Below are 17,500 nucleotides of genomic sequence, written 5' to 3'. Positions count from 1 at the left end.
GGAATCTATTTGTTAAATGTACATAGAAGCAATTCAATGTAAACTCTCATTGTACCTGAAGAAGGCTGGTTTGGCCAGCCGAAATATAGTACACCACTAAAATCAAATCAAATCTACGTTGTATCGGCTCTTGCTTAAAACATTTAATATTTTAAACACTACTAATAATGCTGTATTATTTATCAAACGGCAACAAACAATTCTAAACACTTTAAAAAGTCGGTTACCAAACTTCACGACAAAACTAAACATTTCAAAGAAATCTAGCTTAGTCCTAATTACTTTTCAGCAGCGATATTCTCTGGGAGACTTAAAGAAATATTTTTTTCAAAGAGCAATGTCTTGATCTCCAGTGGAGTAGCGGAAAGAAGAGGTTTCTACAGAGTAGATATCCTGGTTCAAATCCAATCCACGAATATGATTTTTTACTTTCCTTAATTTCTCTCAAGTAAAGCTATAACCCTCGCAGTTATGAAGGCAATTTTGGCAATTGCGTAGAGAAGCCGGAAAAATTCAGGACTTCAACGGGTTTGAACCCAAGACCTCGCGAGACTGGTGCGACGCGCTCTAACTTGAGAGCGAATGACGTTGGGAACTGGTCATTTGTGGGTTCTAATGTTCCCACAAGTCCTGGGACACAGTTTCCTAAATAACCATAATAGTAAATTCAAGGCAATTTACGAATTGGTGATAATCATTAATTTAGAGAAGAGATCATGTTGCCGGGTCTTTATCCCGTTTCCCCAAGTTTCTCTGGATTGCGTGACAAAACACAATTCACCGTCAACTCGACTGGCATGGGGGTCTAGAAAATGAATGGCTGCTGCTTGTCCGTTTGCAGCAAAAGGAAATTCTTATTGTAACTTTTCTCTGTCTTGTGAAAAGTTGCTTGATGTCATTAGGCAACAGATAGGAAATGAGCTAAATCAAATAAGTTACTTTGATTTTTGGCAAAGCACAATTTTGAGCCTGACACGCAAACGCGATGTTAAATCTCTCTTTTGATTGGTTACGTTGATAAAACTTGACGAGAGAGGCGGTTCTTAATGTAGATAGTCTTGGAGGAGGTATGAGGTAGGTAGAAATTCTGTGGGACGTTAAAGAACCCACACACCATTCGAGAAGAGTAGAGCATGGAGTTCCCGGTGTTGTGGTCTGATCTATGGATATAGAGGTTAGGTGTCAATTGGGACGAAAGTTCTGTTCCTCTCCCCTGTCACTCCATGAATTGTGGCGAATAAAGTAAAAAAAAAACAAACAAACAAAAACAAAAAAAGGTGAGCTGCGGAAGCTCCTGTTATGTGCTTGTGGATAGATCAGCTTTCCAGGGGAAACGAATCGTAGTAGAGAGAGAATGATTGAATGAAGAAATTGGGTGCCATGAAACAGGTACCAGTAATTAGTTGCTAACCAATGCGCGCGTTTCGTAACACAGCCAAGCCGGACTGATTATAAATAATGAAACAACCTTGCAGAACGAACAATAGAAACCTCGTGTTAATATAAACATAAAGTTCAGAACACGATTTTGAGAAGTCGTTTTCTCACAAGGAATAAGGCGCGTCCGTGCAGGGCTTAGTATCTGATACAAAAGTCAGTCGGTGAATACATGTGTAGCTTCATTGTTAGCTTATTGGCAGAAAAGTGGCCCTTGTCATCGCATTTAAGGTAAGCTGTAATCGTGTTTATGTCCAGTCACGGGCTTCCGAACTCTATGATTCATGTTTCACTCGGTCATTCACCGATGTAAAAATAATAGTTTGATTTTGCCGATAGGAAACAAGGGGACAGACTTAACCACTTTTTCTTGCCGTGTCACTTACATATTACTTGAAGTTGTTCCTTAACGAGGTTGCTAATTTTCATATTCGATTCTGCCCCGACCATTCGACTGTCAAAGAATCATCGCTTGAGTTACTTCGTTTAATTGGCGTTTGGCTACTTATACCAGCAAACAATGCTTATTGAAATGCATCAGGTTAATAATTCACTCAAATGTAACAAGGATGGTCTGTTTCAGTAGAGATGCTAGCATAAGGGTGCCATAACATTTGCAAACTTGGCGGAAGCGTTTCGGCGTTTTGTTCATTACAACGATTTAATCGTGATAGAACGCCATCTTCGCGCAGAGTAGAATGTGCACTTGCTTTACTTATCTCTCTCCAGAGACCATGATCTCCGGTGGCTCGCTCGGTTTAAGGAATTGAGATCGAGATCTGACCATTTAGTGATGTTGTCGTCAGGTACCACTTTCTTCTCTTGTCTCCCCTGCTTCTTTTAATTACCAGCTGTATTCCTTCGAGACATGTTTTTGATCAGTTTACTTGGCATGATGTGACCAAAACGTTTCAATGCTCTGCTTTCATAAAGGAACAATTGGGGTCAAACCAGTTGAGTAAGGTTTAGGAAAAGTCCTGAAGGTTTGTGCAGGAAAAAGGTTGGTTGGGTCGAATTCCGCCAAGCCAACACTCTTAGGAATCTGTCTTAAATATCAAGCTAAGAAGGAAGTGCTGTTTGTAACGTTATTTGCTGTATGGTACAACTTTCAAGTTTTCGCTGATGGGTACGATAATATGAAGTCTTCATCGGATAGAGCAGTTTTCAAATGAGTGTCGTAAAACCAAAACCAAAGTAATTACTTTAGCCAATCAAAAAGGACTGAGACAATCCAGTAAACCAATCAAAACTCGAAGTAATTACACGTAGCCGACACAAAGCACGGGAAAATGTGCACGCTCGAGCCACGATTGGTTTTGGTTTTGTTTCTGATTGGTTGAAAAAGTGGCGCGGGAACTTTAAACCAATCACCGAGTGAAGTAGTGCAAAACCTAAGCAATTCGCTAATTACTTTCGACACTCAATAGAAAACCGCTCTAACACCTAATCGTTTTAATCGCTATCCGGTCCCGTTCAGCTAAAGATCACTTGCTAGATTGAGGCGTGTAAGGGGGGTTTTTCCAATTTTATTCATGATGAAGATATTCGCGCATGAGTTTAACGTAGGTAGAAGGCCAAGTCTCTGAAATGGTTTCAAATTTATTTCAGGTTGCCCCAGGGCCCCTTCGTGCGAGGGGCGTGTGATGAGGAAGAGTGTCGCGGGAGAATATGTTAAAGGATGCTTCAGACCTGCGCGACTAGTCATCTTGCTTCTCTTTGTCGTCATACTGGTGCTCATCTTCAAAGGACTTTGGAATCGAGATGCACCAACAAAGAAATCAATCCAGCCACTTATTGACTTGGGATGCCTGTACACCGTGCAGGTTCCACAGGCTGCCCAGGCATGGCAGCTCATTTCATTTACGATCACTCCGACTCCAAAGGAAAAATGCACAGTCGCTGCACAGAGTGCAATCGATGCGAAAGAGCCAGGTGGCTCAACTTTTCGATTGCAGGCTTTCGGATCCCATGAAATGGTAACGGGTAGCGTCACACATATCGGCAACGACACTTACAACGCGTCATTGAGACTAACGTTCGCGGATGAGTATATCATCCTTGTTATTTTAACATATGTTAATAACGCAAGCCTGGAGTATCGATATCACACAAAAGCGATTTTGCAGCATGCGCGCAATAGTCCATTTGATATCCCAGTATCTCCAGGCCTGTACCCCGAGGGGTACTCTCGTTACTGCACGCAAGCAGAAAGCGGTATTGCTCCCGGGAGGTGGGTTGAGTGCGGAAGTATCCCAGGGATTGAGAGGTGTGGCCAATGGCAGCTTGATCCAGTATATGACTTTGATCAAATCCACGGCTTTCATTGGTTGCCGTACTTTTGCCAACTGCATCACTATAGCAACGACGAGATAAAGAAATGCTTTGCGAAACAGGGGTGGTCTGAGATTGTGTTCACCGGGGACTCGCACATGCGTTATAGGACTTATCACTGGGTCACGCGGCTACATGGTTCTTGTCACGGATGCATCAAAACACACGTAAAAATGGTGTTCGACAAGATCCCACGGATCGAGTGGGTGTTCGACGCGCGTGGAACGCGATGGCCACTTACTTTCTCAAACATCTCAATGCCTTTTGAAATTTACGTTCACCCAAGGACTCGCAGGTCTATGTTTTCTAAGGAATTACCTCCATCTGTTTTCAGTGGCAAGCTGTTTCTCATGAACTTCGGTCACTGGATATTGAGAGAGAGCACCAAGCCTGAATTCATGACTGAAAAACTACACGCTTTTTTGGAAGCAATTCGAGCTATGAATCGCTCGGGTGAAAAACCCAAACGATTCCTTTGGGTAAATACAGTCAGTCTTCCTTGGCGGGATGATCGCGCTATGGTAGAATGGTTAGAAAATCCGTCCCCTTCGCGCGTAGCGCAGCTAAACGGTCTGACCGACCTGGCGCTACGAGCGGGTGGCGTTCAAATCATAGATGCTTTTCAGATTTCAAACAGTCGCATAGGAGCAACGCATGATCAGACCCATTACGCCAAGAGAATGGAACGAGGAGACTGTGGAGGAGTTGTTGAGAATGCTATCAGTAACGTTATAGCGAACGCTTTGTGCAACTATGACACTTGGTAAAATGGGATAGCGAAAAAGCCTGCATTACAGACGAACGATGCTATCTTGAATATGTACATCTCGAAGTGAGGAAGATTGTGGAGAGAAAGAGTTCTCCTTAAAACTTCAGTGGAGAGCTAGAGGCTCATCTCTGACGTTTCAAGGACTACTCTTTCGTACCCCGCCACTCCGCCCTTCTTAAAACACTACCTGCTTTTGAAATCAGTTTTTCCCTCAAATAATAATGCTTCATTCTGCACGAAAATCACATGTTCTGATGACAGGTTATCAGCTGTTACACGACGCCTTATTTTTCACTCGATGATTGAGAATAGAAAAATGTTTACAAAACAGGAAGAAATTAGGTTACCACCAAGATGGCTACAATGTTCGATTTAAACTTAAAGAGCAAAACATCACAAACAGGCATTGAATTGTAGCTATTGAGTTGACTTCCATTGTATAGTGAAAAGTCCAACAAAAAATAGATTCGGGCTTCATTGGTGGAAGTACACTGCTCTAATCATTACAATGGTCATGGTACAAAACAAATGCCAGAAATGTTTAACGTTTTGGTGCGTGATTTTAGAGCAGTTTGAGTCTTTGAAAATTTGAAGATAGCACAGTCGGTTAGTGCGCGGCCTTGGTGCAAGAGGTCCTGAGTTCGATTCCCGCATCTCACATCCTTGTTTCGACTTCTTTCCGTTCTGTGTAGCTTAAGTAGCTTTGAATACCCGTAAAACGGAGCACTGATGGCGAGGGGAGAGTAAAATGAGCGCACCGTCGACCTCAGGTTTGTCAGTTGAATTACTGTTACGAGTTATCGACGTTAAATGTGGTTGCTTTACTTTACTTTACTTTTATCCAGCAGCTGTTTTCCATTAAAATCTCAGTTTTTTTTTAGCATTAAAATCACCGTAAAATCTCTCACCTAAATGTCAATTGCCTCAAAATTGACTTTCTCACTAATTTTATCAGGGACACCCAACGTCAATTTTCACAAAATATCTGTTCGGAAGACTATTCGAGATCTAGAATTTTCGGAACATTTGTTATAAAATTCCTTGCTTGTCTGCCTGTCTTAGAATTTTCGAACATCTAAAACATGGTATGATTGCCCATTTTTACCCTAAAAAGGTCACCTATAATTTTCGGGAGCCTTTTTTCTGGCTGTAATTTTTGAAAAGGTAAGTTTTAATCCCTATAATTTTCGTATCACAAGACTTTGAGCTAGGGAATCCGAACAGATGAAAAAATTTTAGGGGATAAAAATATTCCTATATCTACCGTTTAAATACTAAAATACGTTTAACAATGCTATGTTTAAATGGTTTTAAACTATATTCTCGTTGGGTGCCCCTGATTTCATCATACTCTTTCCATTTCTGGCCTCCTTTTTGTGCTACGACCATCTTTTATGATTGACGAGGTCACGTGATACGGACAACATCGGATAAACTTACGGTTTCCGAATTAACTTGAAGTCAATAGATCAAAAACAGGGCGTTTCAAAGGCGCTTGTTAGAGCTACGTTTTCTCATTTCAGTTGAATTAAAAGAACAAATATTGCACAAAAACCTATTAAATTTGTAAATAGAAGAATTTCGAAGACGTATCTTTTCATTCCAAGAGAAATGCACGCCGATGTAGTATTATAAGATAATACAGTTGGTATTCCTTTCTTACAGATTCGAACATAATAATAAGTCTTGTTAAAGACCCGATAAAATCTCGACTGAATCTCGTGATGTCGTGATGCGTTATTTCGACCCGTGAAATTCTAAGAACTGTAGTGTTCGACGAGTATTCCTTTGAGCCATTACGTTAATACAAGAGAATGTCACGCATGCGTCATGACTGCGTTTTGTCTCTTCGAGACAAAATGCAAAGAGATAGAGTCTTGCGGTGTAGACATGACATCACTTACTTTTTTGTCATTTTTTCTCATATTGCGCTTTTTCGTGGGCACAAATGGTTAATTATCATCGTTTTTCAGATGAGTTTCGTAAGGAAATCCTTCCACTAAAAATAAAAAAACTCCAGCCCTTTTTTTTGTCGCCTCTGCTACCGAAATAACGTGTCCACAAGAGACGTCCGAGATAAATTCGTGGCAAGAAAATAAGTGGTAGGTGGATTAGAGGCTCAATTGTAACATAGGACACGCGAAAACAGCCTGTAAAAATGATGCTCCAAAAGAATGAACAATGCATCGTGCTCCTAGTTTTGGAAATCTTGCACTTCAGTGTTACACAGGAATATGCGGAATTTAGTAAGTAATTCTGAATTATCTTTGTCTCATCTTTTCAAGGTCTCGCTTTATAAAGCTTCACTGCTTCTCGCCAGAATACCTGAGTAAAATGACATGTAATATTCAGATACTCTTAGCTTCCTTATTTCGTAAGCAATGGCCTGCATTTTTTGTGCTTTGTGTCAGCATGTTTTCTCGGTTGCCTTACATATGACACGTTACATACATACATACATACATACACACACACATACACACATACATACACACATACATACATAATTGACCGCTCCCCATAGGGACTTTTCAGGACCAATAAAACACAAAGAAACGACAGAACAGAACAACAACAACAACTGTTAAGAATCCCAACTGGCTGGAGGCAAACCAGTTGGCTATTTACAAGTGCGGCTGGGAAGTTGAACCAACCAGGATCAAATTCAACGAGTGGTCAGAGCGGGTCTTGAACCCGGGATCTCCGAGCCTCCAGTTGTCGGATCGTGACGACTAGCAAAGATTCCAAGGACCTTTCCACGTTTTCTTGAAGTGAGTTGCTTTAAAGCAGATATTTTTTCTCTTCTGTTGCTGTTGCTCCCTCGGCATTGCCTTTTGACAATAAACAACCTCAACATCATCAAAGATGAAATTGAGTTAGAACGCGGTTTTGTTAAACACTGGTAGAAATCTGTTTAAACGATGGACTTCAAAGTTTTGTCACTCCTCAAGATTAACTGAAGGTATGCTAAAGGAAGGAGAATACTTCTGTAATCCGGAACTACCTTTTGTTATAACTGATGTTATAGGAAGTTTTCACGTTACGTAATCGCCGCGATGTTGGTGGACGAAAACAAAAAATTTCACATTTGCTCCTTTTGTTCTTCCACCAGCAATTGCACATTTCACGAACAGCATTGTTATCTGTGGTTGAAAACCACCTATAATTTATTTTTAAATGATTTTGGCCCGTGATATATTCTCATACCAAATTTTGATGATGTTAACGTCCGATATGTTACTGAAGTCCGTTATTTGTAACAAGGGAAGTTTGGAAAAGACATCTTGTATTTGCCTTTATGTCAATCGGGAAAGCAAAGACAAAGATTTTCTTTGTCTAGTAAGCCAGTCATGGCGCTTAATCTGACCCCAAAAGTCAAAATTAGTCCAATTTACATTTTAATAAAGAGAAGAAAAGGATCTAAAGTTCATTAAAAGGTCTGGTTTTAATAAAATTGGATTTCCATAAACTTTGGATAAATATGGAACAGTTAAAGTTTAAGGATTTCCGTCCTTTTGAAAATGTAGCTAAAACACAATGCAGCACACTTAGGCCTGCAGCGAACGCTGATGTTATCAGAAATTTACATTCAGTCTTCTGAGGAAGGGAAAAAGCGCGGAGTTTCACACTGTGTGGTAAACACTGAGGTCTTTGAAACATCATAGCAGAAACCATCAGCAGTATTGAGCACAGGATCAGGGATCAGGGATCAGGGGTCAGTTCAGCTATACATTCAACATAAAAACTCAAGACACAAGTCGATGAACAGGAGTGACCATCTTTACCAGTAGGTTTCTACCCAACTTGGGAGTAGATCAGTGTTTTTCGCCTGGCTCAAATGGACAAACACGTTCATCTAGTCCACAAATGAAGAGGATATAGCAGGTTAAGTGTCGGAATACCGAACAGATATCGAGCAGAGGCTAATTTATGCAAAAATGGGGTTATTTCCATGGCAACGGAGGCTCTCGACCAATCAGAATGCAGGGATTTGGCGGGAAAGGTTTTGGCGGGAAAAAAGAGCTCATTAATTTTACCGTAAGCGGGAGTGTCAGGTCAGAAAATGTGACAGAAATAGCGTGACAAGGGGAAAAAGGTGAGGGTTGGAGTCAAAAAGGGTGAAAAAAGCGAGGAAGGAGCCAGAGTTTCGAAGCAAGCAACCGTGGACAATTTTCCTGTCGGTGTACGTTGGATCAGTGGCTTGATCTGATCGGCGTTATTTCAAGTTGAGAAACTAAATATTTTAAGCAAGAGCCGATACAACGTAGATTTGATTTTAGTGGAAGGAGCGGCGGAAGACTCCCGGCGGGGTCCCGATGTTGTGGGCGTCACTCCTATGGAGGTATATCAATGACAAAATTCAATGATCAGTATTTGAAATAAAATCGTCCAAATCATAAATGCTTCAATCCAAAGCTGAATGGAGCCATAACGATAACAGCCATAACGCAAATAGCCATAACGCAAACAGCCATAACGCAAATAGCCATAACGTAAAGAGGAATAACGCAGAGGCATAACGCAGAAAGGTATAACGCAAAGACCCTTTGAAGAATGGAGACTAGCTGTGTACTCCGTAAACAATTTCAGCTCTAAAAAAAGTCAATTGATTGTTCAAGGGAAAGAACATATAATCGCTATCGGACTTTTCCTTCCTGTTTAAGTTATGCCTCTGCGTTACGGCTCTGTCTTATGCCTCATTGTGTTATCCTTTTCGCGCTATGGCCATTTGGGTTATGCGTGATGCCTACTTGCGTTATGCCTATTCGCGCGATACCTATTTGCGTTATGGCCGTTTGCGTTATGCTTTTTTGCGTCATGCCTCTGCGTTATACCTCTTTCCGTGATGGCCATTTACAGAATCGGCTTGTTGCCATTCAGCTTTGGATTGATTCATTCATGATTTGGACGATTTTATTTGAAATACTGATCATCGAGTTTTGCCATAGATACACCTCCATAAAAAGGCAAGGGTTTATATAGGGATGGAATCGAGGAAAGTATGACGTCATGAGATCCCGTGATGGGTGAAGCCACCCGGAAAGGGTCCAGCACCTGTCACATGCCCCGCCGAAGAGAGGGCTTGGGCGTAAGCGATAAGGTGACGAAGTGAGGATGTTTTAAAAGGAGTGGGAGAACGAGACATGTGGGATGTCCAAAAAAGGATGGGAGAACGTTTTGTTTTAATTTTTATTCTCCATCAATGCGTAGAGGAACATAAACATTCCGTGATCGGAAAACATTTCAGGGACGCGCATGGTTTAACACCTACCAACTTAATTAAGAACTTTAAAGTCCTAAAGAAATGCCGTAGCAAACTCGATTGTTTGATCTATGAAAGGCTGTGGATTAAGAACAAAGGACCGAAACTGAACACGCAAACGGATTCCATTCGCGCAAAACTTTTTAACTGAATGCTTTCATGCTAATTTATTTTCTCACTTTCTAAATCTATAAATATGCCTTTCCGTTATTTCTAATTTATTCATCTGACAATGATGACATGTTATTTTACTATAGTTAATTTTCTTGCTTAAGAACAAAAATTTACAAATTTAAAATAGTTTTCATTTTGTTAGGAATGTCCTTCATGGATTTGGAGGTGACCAACGCATTTTCTTTTAAGGAAGATACATTCTCTTCTAGAGATTTTATGATGTCCTGAAGGGTTTTTTGATGTTTTTTATTTTGTTTTAATTCTTCGTAAAGCTCCTTCAGCTTGTCTAACTGCGTCGCTTCTAAACGCCCTTCTACGCTTTTCTGGGTTTCCGCTAGCTCGTCCGCCAACCAAACACTCCATACGAGTAGGGTTTCATCTTCGGCTGCATTGGAGACGTAAATGAGATGTTGTTTTCCCGTCCATACCACTTCAAAAGAACTCCCGGTCTTGATCTTGTTGGCGATTCCTCCCGCCATGGAAAACAAAATACCCACGTGAAGTTGTGAATCCAATTGCATGTCGCGGATAAATTTATCCACTTCGGACTGTGGGACATTTCCACTTTCGTAGTTCTTAATTTCAATCAGAATTTTATGCTGCCGGGAGGTTTCGACGCGCTGGTCTCCTTTTCCGCGTTCTCTGGAGGTATCCACGATGGTGAAGTTTGGAAAGTGCTTTTTTAAGATCGCGTAAACTTGATGTTCCGCCACGCGACCTTTGCTGTGAGACGAGAACTCCAGACGAGCCTGAAGCTTTTTTAACGGCTTTGTCACATCTTCTTCCATTTTCTTTTTTAACCCCTCCAGTTGCTGTTTCAACGGGTTGGCGGGCGCTTGGAAATCCATTTTCTCTTCCAGCCCTTCTAGTTGATGTTGAAGAGGTTTCGTCGCCGCTAAAAACTCTTTGCTGAGGCCCATGTCTGCCACGCCGACTGTCACATACGGTCGCACTTTAACGCCCAGGTTAAACAACTTTAAAATTTCATCGTCGTCTAGAGAACGAACCCATTCCGGGTAGTTTTCAGGCTCCCACGCTATCCATCGAGTTGTTGAGCAACTGGCTTTGTGAGGTTGTTGTTCTTGATCATCTTCTTCTGGAGATTTTCGTTTTAAATTCGCCTCCATCATGTTTTTGAATGTGAAAGAAGTAGTTTTCCAGTGGTGCTATAAATACGATTTCTTGGCATGGACCGGTGCTTTTCGCGACCTTATTTGGTCATTAAAATCTGTCTTGGCTTCCACCTGCCCCCTGGTGTCTGGGAAACATCAAAACAAACTCCAATTTGCATACCCTGATTTTTCTATTTATGCTTTTACGCTCCATTATTGTGTGCGACCTTTGTTTAATGGCCTGAAAAATTATTAATTCATAATTTCACTTGCGTCCCAGCAAAGCAGACCAAGAAGCGTGACAGACATACGAGTTGCCGCAAATTATTTGCCGTCGAATTCGTGTAATTTTGATACACTTTTCTCGCAGGGTAGGAGTGCAATAGCAGCACAATAAAAACCTCCGACACCCACAAAATAAAAGATGCTCTGAACCTCTATCAAATACTTTCCCTCTATTAGGCCCGTTTTAAACGTCGCATTTATCATGTGCCAAATCTAATGCAAATGAGCGAAAACAACAGATTTCTCTTGTGGACTCACTCGGCTGCGCATCGTCAGTCCACAACATTTTGACTACTTTGAAGAATATCGTTGTCGATAAGAGAACAGTAAACGCTGAACCTCTTTCGATTTGTTAAATGCAACGTCCGTTATGAAATCTAAAGTGCAGGGTTCTTATTTTTTAAGTTTGTTTTTCCTGCTGCCTTGTCCTCTTCTTTTTTTTCGAACCACTTTTTATTTGTTAAATGTAACGTCTGTTATGAAATCTAAAGTGCAGGGTTCTTATTTTTTAAGTTTGTTTTTCCTGCTGCCTTGTCCTCTTCTGCTTTTTTCTGAGTTTGGATTCCCTTTCAGCACCCGCTCCAGAATCCACAACAGTAACCGCACTACCAGTATCTTGAGCAACAGCATCCACACCCACAACAGCGGTGTATCGACCACCTACAACAACACCTGCAGTGTCTTGAGCACCTCCATCTGCAGCCACACCAGCACCCACATCGGCAGTGACTTCAATACCTGCGACAGCAGCCACACCATCAGTATCTGGATCAACCGCACCCACACCAGCATCCACAGTATCTCCAGGCTCTGCTGGTTCATCCTCCAATGTTACATTGTTGTCAACGTAAGGATAATCACCAAACATGGAAACCTATTGGGATAAAAGAATCACAATAGCTTTAATATGAGATCTTCCTTACCAGTCTTTACGGAGAAAGAATGAAGAATGAAAGATTGTCAAATCAATGATTTTTTTTTGACATTCATTCCCCTGATTGATCCAATTGTATTGTGGTTGATTGTTAGTTACTGCTAATAACTCACCAATCAGGTGAAAAGAAAGGACTTGTCATTTAAACTAGATGCTCGTATATGGTGTATTTAGCATTAGATTGTTCCGTGTTTTGTACACAGAAACGAGGCGGCCTTTTGGGCTCCTGGAGAGCCAAGCAATAGATATCAAAATGAATATGATATCTGTATCGCCCTCCGGTCCTCTGGAGACCTGGCCGAATGGATTGATGCAGACTGCTATGTGCCAAAAGGTTATGTCTGCAAAATTGAAGGTGAGATGAACGATAAATGGAATGTAGGTTGAACGCTAATGCATCATCAGTGCATTGGTGCATGAAGTGAGCACGTTCACCATCGACCAGTTGGTTTAGTTGCTTAAGCATCGGACAACTGTGCGGTAGGTCACGGAATCAAAACTCCGGCCGGACTCCAATACTCAGGGTCTTTAAATAACTGAGGAGAAAGTTCTGCCTTTGTAATGCATGACATCTGCAAATGGTGAGACTCTCTAGTCTTGTCGGAAAAGGACTATAAACCGTAGGCCCCATCTCACAAATATCTTCAATGTTCATAATCCCGTGGGACGTAAAAGAACCCACACACTATTCGCAAAGAGTAGGGTATTTAGTTTCCGGTGTTGTGGTCTGCCTTCTGTGACATATCAAGGTTAGAAGGATAAATGCTCGGAGATATTAGCTACACCAAGCTACTCTAAAATCCGAGGGTAAAGAAAGAAATTATATGATATGTTGCAGTGTAAAACTGCAAAATCTCCAAGTTAAATATGAAGAAAAAAATAAGAAGATTGACTAAAGTTAATGCTGGATATGAATACTTTCATGCAGACTCTTATCCAAGAGTAATATCAAGAAAAGCTAGAGTACATTTCCAAAGAAAAGCTTAGCAAAATAGAACTGAGATATCTTTTAAACATATCTTTTTAAAGTGCAAAAAAGTCTCGAAATTTTAAAGAGGTGCGCCGGCGGTTTAAATTAAACCTTCCACGATGTAAAAAAAAAATCGAACATACCTGTATATTTAAACAAATGCAAAAACTGATTTTGAGCGTTGCGTTGTTAATGTTGAACTCCATTCTTTTACGTCATCGGCTTGAGAGATTATGTGACCTTGCTGTGCGCACGCGTGCTTCAGTGGGGTACGTAAGATTGTGACACCCGAAAACTTCAATAGACAAGATTATCTAATTTTGGGTTATAATTGTAGGTGTCCCTAAAAGACTGGTAGAAAACAAGAGGCATGGTTATGGTAAGTTGTTCATTTGTGAATCTTAGGGAACTTAAGCACGCGCGTTTTTGAGACGCGGACGGCAACCGGAAGTGACGTGTTTTCCCTTTTAACTTGTCTTCACACAACCACATTTCATTGTCAAGTTTCTTTTCTCCATTAGAGATGATTAGTGTAAAAATCTCGGAGACACAACTGTCCTGGAACGCGAATTGGTCTCTTCCGGTTGCCGTCCGCGTCTCAAAAACGCGCGTGCTTAAGCTCCCTCTTATTTCAGAGGAGGCGCAAACCACAAAAAGCTCGGACAATTTCTTTCCGTTCTTCTCATCCCGTACTTCTCTCCCGTCTTCCAAGGCCCGTTTCAAACGTCGAATTTTACATGTGTCGAATCTAATGCAAATTAGAAAAACGAATTGTTTTCGCTCATTTGCATTAGATCCGACACATGTAACGTTTGACGTTTGAAAAGGGCCTAAATTAGCAAAGAAAGTTGGGAAAAGGCTCTATCCCTTGACGTCTCGCGGTTTCCACTCGTTTAATGCGAACGGACCTCGATTTCCAAGCATACAAAGGCACCTTTAAGCTTTTAATTCGCTGTGCAAACAGACGCAACTTTGTTGCCTAACAACTCCCAACATTGTTGGCCAACAACTCCCGACATTGTTGGCCGACAACTCCGAGTCCCGACATTGTTGGCCAACAACTTCCAACATTGTTTCCTGTTACATGTTGGGTAACGTTTACACACCCATTCTCGTCCCCAGAGCCCTCCATTTCCTTATGTCACGTGGTCGGAGAAACGTTTCGCCATAAAGATACGGAGGGTTCTTGGGACGAAAATGTTTGCACACCATGTTGCATGTTGTTGGAGTTGTTGCGCGACGTTTGAAACTGGTCAAACTTTCGAGCCAACAACTCCTAACATTTCTTTTGTTCCATGTTCACAGTTCCGTTTTCACAGCTCTTCCAACATTGTTTTGGTCACGCACGCACGTTGTACGTGGTCTCCATGGAGATGGCAACGCCTTAAGATGTTGAAAACAAGATGGCAGCCTAATTTGGTAAGTTTACAAAGTCTTGTGGGTCGTATCCTTTCCATAATACACTTCCTTACATACTTGGGAGTTGTTGCGTTAGTTTGCACACAACTGTCAACACCATCCAACATCTGCAGAGACAACAACTCCCAGCGATACCGTTTGCGAGATATGTTTAGATGGATAGACAGTTCTCAGTCCGGCACAGTTATCAAATTTGATAACCCATTGACGTCACAACATGGCGAGCAGGACTCAGCCTCTGAAATTCAGCGATTGGGAACTAGCAACCAAATCAAATAAGATAAAAATTGACAGCAATGCAAAAGGAGGAAGGGATGAGCATAATTGAAAAAGATTGTAATGGTTGCAATTGGGGTTTTGAAAACCGTTTAACCCAACACTTTTTCAAACTTTATTTCTTTTGTTTGTAACTTAAATTATGCATGAATTTGATAGAAGTGATTCTCGCACTTAAGGACGTTCGCGCCCAAAACGTTCCCACGTACAGATTTTTTTAAAACTTGCCACGCAGAAAGGTAATGATCTACTTTTGCCAAAAAGGCAAAAAAAATGGGGGGTCACCGTGCTCGTTTTCGAGATCATGAGGTGCATTTTTAGAAGATTGCGTTACGTTAAGACGATCATAGCTTACAACTGTCAGCAATAAAAAAGCTACATGAGTGAAATTTAGATCAGGTAAACGTACTCAGTTCAACATAACTAATAAAACTAAATTAACCTTTGCAGCTGGTGTCTTTTTCTGAGGTGAAATAGACCTTGAAAAACGATACATATTAGTCTAAGAAAGAAAACTTCGGTCGCACGAGAGCATAAAAGGCCAAATATTTGTAACTTCTCACGTACAGATTTTTTTTGTTTTTTATTAAAATGGACAAAATCAAGAAAGGAAGTGATCTACGGAAAGAAAAATGGGGGTCACCGAGCATTCAAGAGAGTAAAATCGCTGCGAAGTTCTCAAAGCGATTGTCTATTCGCACTGTCACGCCATTGCGTGACATTTCCGAGAAGACCTGGGTCCACAGCTATCCCATGATGCCACATACTTTCAGGTTCCCTTCTTGTGGAAAACTTTTGCGCCTTTAGCATCGTGTTTACTTGCCTGGTCTACGATGCATGACGTGTGCGTGACATGTGCAAAAAGATGCGCAGTAGCAATGGGCGCGAACGTCCTTAAGGTGGCTTACTACAGTTTACCGAAGTAAAAGATCAAGATTTTGAAATCTGTGAATCTAAAGCAACAGGATGTCTCTTGTAAGGTGCTGTTAGTCACTGCAATTGATGTAAAATGTGATTTTACCTAAGAAATAAATGCAAAGCAGGGGAAAATGCTAAATATAATGACCGAGCTCCTGGAAGGGGTACTGGAAACTAGACATTTCAAAGGCCTTTTTCACAAAAACAAGCTGTACAACCAGGGTTAAAATTTAGGGAATTAGTAGGAAATTTTTAAAATAGAACACTCAGAAACGCTGTTTTCCAGTGTTTCTGGAACCCAAGAATCAGTTTCCCAGGCAAGGCTGGAGTTCTCTCAAATTCTCTATAAAAAGTAAGTAATAAAATTATGACAATAAAAAAATAAAACAAACCCCTTAAATTGTGACATCAAAGTACCAGACATGGAATGGGAAACCACCGGATGAAACGTCGGCCTCCGCCCTCAAGCGAAAACCCTGGGTGTCTATGAGACAATTTAATACTTAAAATTGTCCAGCTAATTGCAAGGATCCCTTCTGTCAATTCCGTCTATAAACGTGACCCGCACTACTACACAGCGTCATTTATTTTTGCTGTTGAATAGCAAATCTCAATGTACAAAGGCGAGTGATGTTTATTCCGGATTTAAGAGAAGAAAGTGAGTTGTACTTAAAAATATGGTCATGATTTTTTCCATCAGAATAGACCTCTGTTTTCACACACTAACTTCGGTTTTTATCTCATGTCATCAATCTTTTAGATTAAGCGAAGAGGGAGGAAAATTGCTCAAGCGCTGATCCTTAGAAAAAACTGACTGGTGGATTAAATATAGGGACCCAGGATCATCCTTCACAGTGCCAGCAGAAAGTTAACAGATTGGCTTAAAGTTGAGACTAAATTAAGTTAAAAAACGAACTTACGATAAGATCATTTAGTATTGAAGTATCATTAAAAGATCTGTGTTCAATGTGTGAGTTCTTTACGTTCATTCAATACAAAAATCGCCAACGTCCCGACAAAAGCTTTGCTACCGATGCGTTTATATATCGAAGCGAGTCAAGAAATTCCAGGTCACCGATTGAAACGAAAATATCCTTTTTCGTATTCTTCGAAATGAGGTTAATAGTAGTGTTCTCCAATTTCCCACGCCATACATAATATGGCGGTAGCCCCTGAGATTGTGAAGAATGACCGGTATTCGATCTGAAGGGAACACGTTCAAAATAAAAGAGAAAATCAATATATATCGTTGTTTTCTTTTCTGTGTCATGGTGGTGCAATGCTCTACTAACTGAAGCCACTCATTTGGGAGCAGCTCATGTGCTCCCATGAAAGGACTCGGTGAATGAAATGAAATGTATATATTTAAAGTGCAGATTTTAGACGAAATGAATAATGGCGCACTGTATTTTATTGACGAATGAAATGATATATGAAAGGAATCATATATTTAACTGCGGATATGTAATCAAGTGAAGCTACGCTCCCCGCAGTCATATATGAACGCAATCAGTATATGATTCCTTTCATATATCATTTCAATGGTTGATTCATCACGGGAACATTAGAACCCACACATGACCAGCTGCCAACGTCAGTGGCTTCATAGCTC

The 17,500-nt window shown here is 40.9% G+C and overlaps 3 protein-coding genes across 3 annotated transcripts; 1 reads left to right on the top strand and 2 right to left on the bottom strand.

Annotated features, from left to right (window-relative positions):
- Positions 1 to 1,502: 1,502 nt before the first annotated feature.
- On the top strand, positions 1,503 to 5,627 carry LOC137979994 (uncharacterized). The gene is made up of 2 exons (XM_068827313.1): positions 1,503 to 1,668; positions 3,046 to 5,627. The coding sequence occupies exon 2, from the start codon at positions 3,081 to 3,083 to the stop codon at positions 4,533 to 4,535; it is 1,455 nt and encodes a 484-aa protein (XP_068683414.1). The 5' UTR covers positions 1,503 to 1,668; positions 3,046 to 3,080; the 3' UTR covers positions 4,536 to 5,627.
- A 4,076-nt stretch (positions 5,628 to 9,703) lies between these two features.
- LOC137978505 (uncharacterized) lies at positions 9,704 to 11,170 on the bottom strand. The gene has a single exon (XM_068825476.1). It carries the CDS (start codon positions 11,102 to 11,104, stop codon positions 10,085 to 10,087), a length of 1,020 nt encoding a protein of 339 aa, XP_068681577.1. The 5' UTR covers positions 11,105 to 11,170; the 3' UTR covers positions 9,704 to 10,084.
- Positions 11,145 to 13,481, bottom strand: LOC137981180 (uncharacterized). The gene is made up of 2 exons (XM_068828515.1): positions 13,419 to 13,481; positions 11,145 to 12,245 (listed from the first exon to the last, which is right to left on the bottom strand). Exons 1-2 carry the CDS (start codon positions 13,479 to 13,481, stop codon positions 11,880 to 11,882), a joined length of 429 nt encoding a protein of 142 aa, XP_068684616.1. The 3' UTR covers positions 11,145 to 11,879.
- Positions 13,482 to 17,500: the final 4,019 nt, after the last annotated feature.

This window comes from Montipora foliosa, chromosome 12 (genome assembly GCF_036669935.1).
Source record: "Montipora foliosa isolate CH-2021 chromosome 12, ASM3666993v2, whole genome shotgun sequence".
In the NCBI taxonomy this organism is placed as follows: domain Eukaryota; kingdom Metazoa; phylum Cnidaria; class Anthozoa; order Scleractinia; family Acroporidae; genus Montipora; species Montipora foliosa.
This window is presented reverse-complemented; position numbering and strand designations above follow the sequence as displayed.

Coding starts and splice junctions, on each gene's coding strand:
- LOC137979994 (XM_068827313.1), top strand. CDS start 3,081: ATGAGGAAGAGTGTCGCGGGAGAATATGTTAAAGGATGCTTCAGACCT.
- LOC137978505 (XM_068825476.1), bottom strand. CDS start 11,104: ATGATGGAGGCGAATTTAAAACGAAAATCTCCAGAAGAAGATGATCAA.
- LOC137981180 (XM_068828515.1), bottom strand. CDS start 13,481: ATGGAGTTCAACATTAACAACGCAACGCTCAAAATCAGTTTTTGCATT. Junction 12,246..13,418: donor GCATTTGTTTAAATATACAG/GTATGTTCGATT, acceptor TTATCCCAATAG/GTTTCCATGTTTGGTGATTA.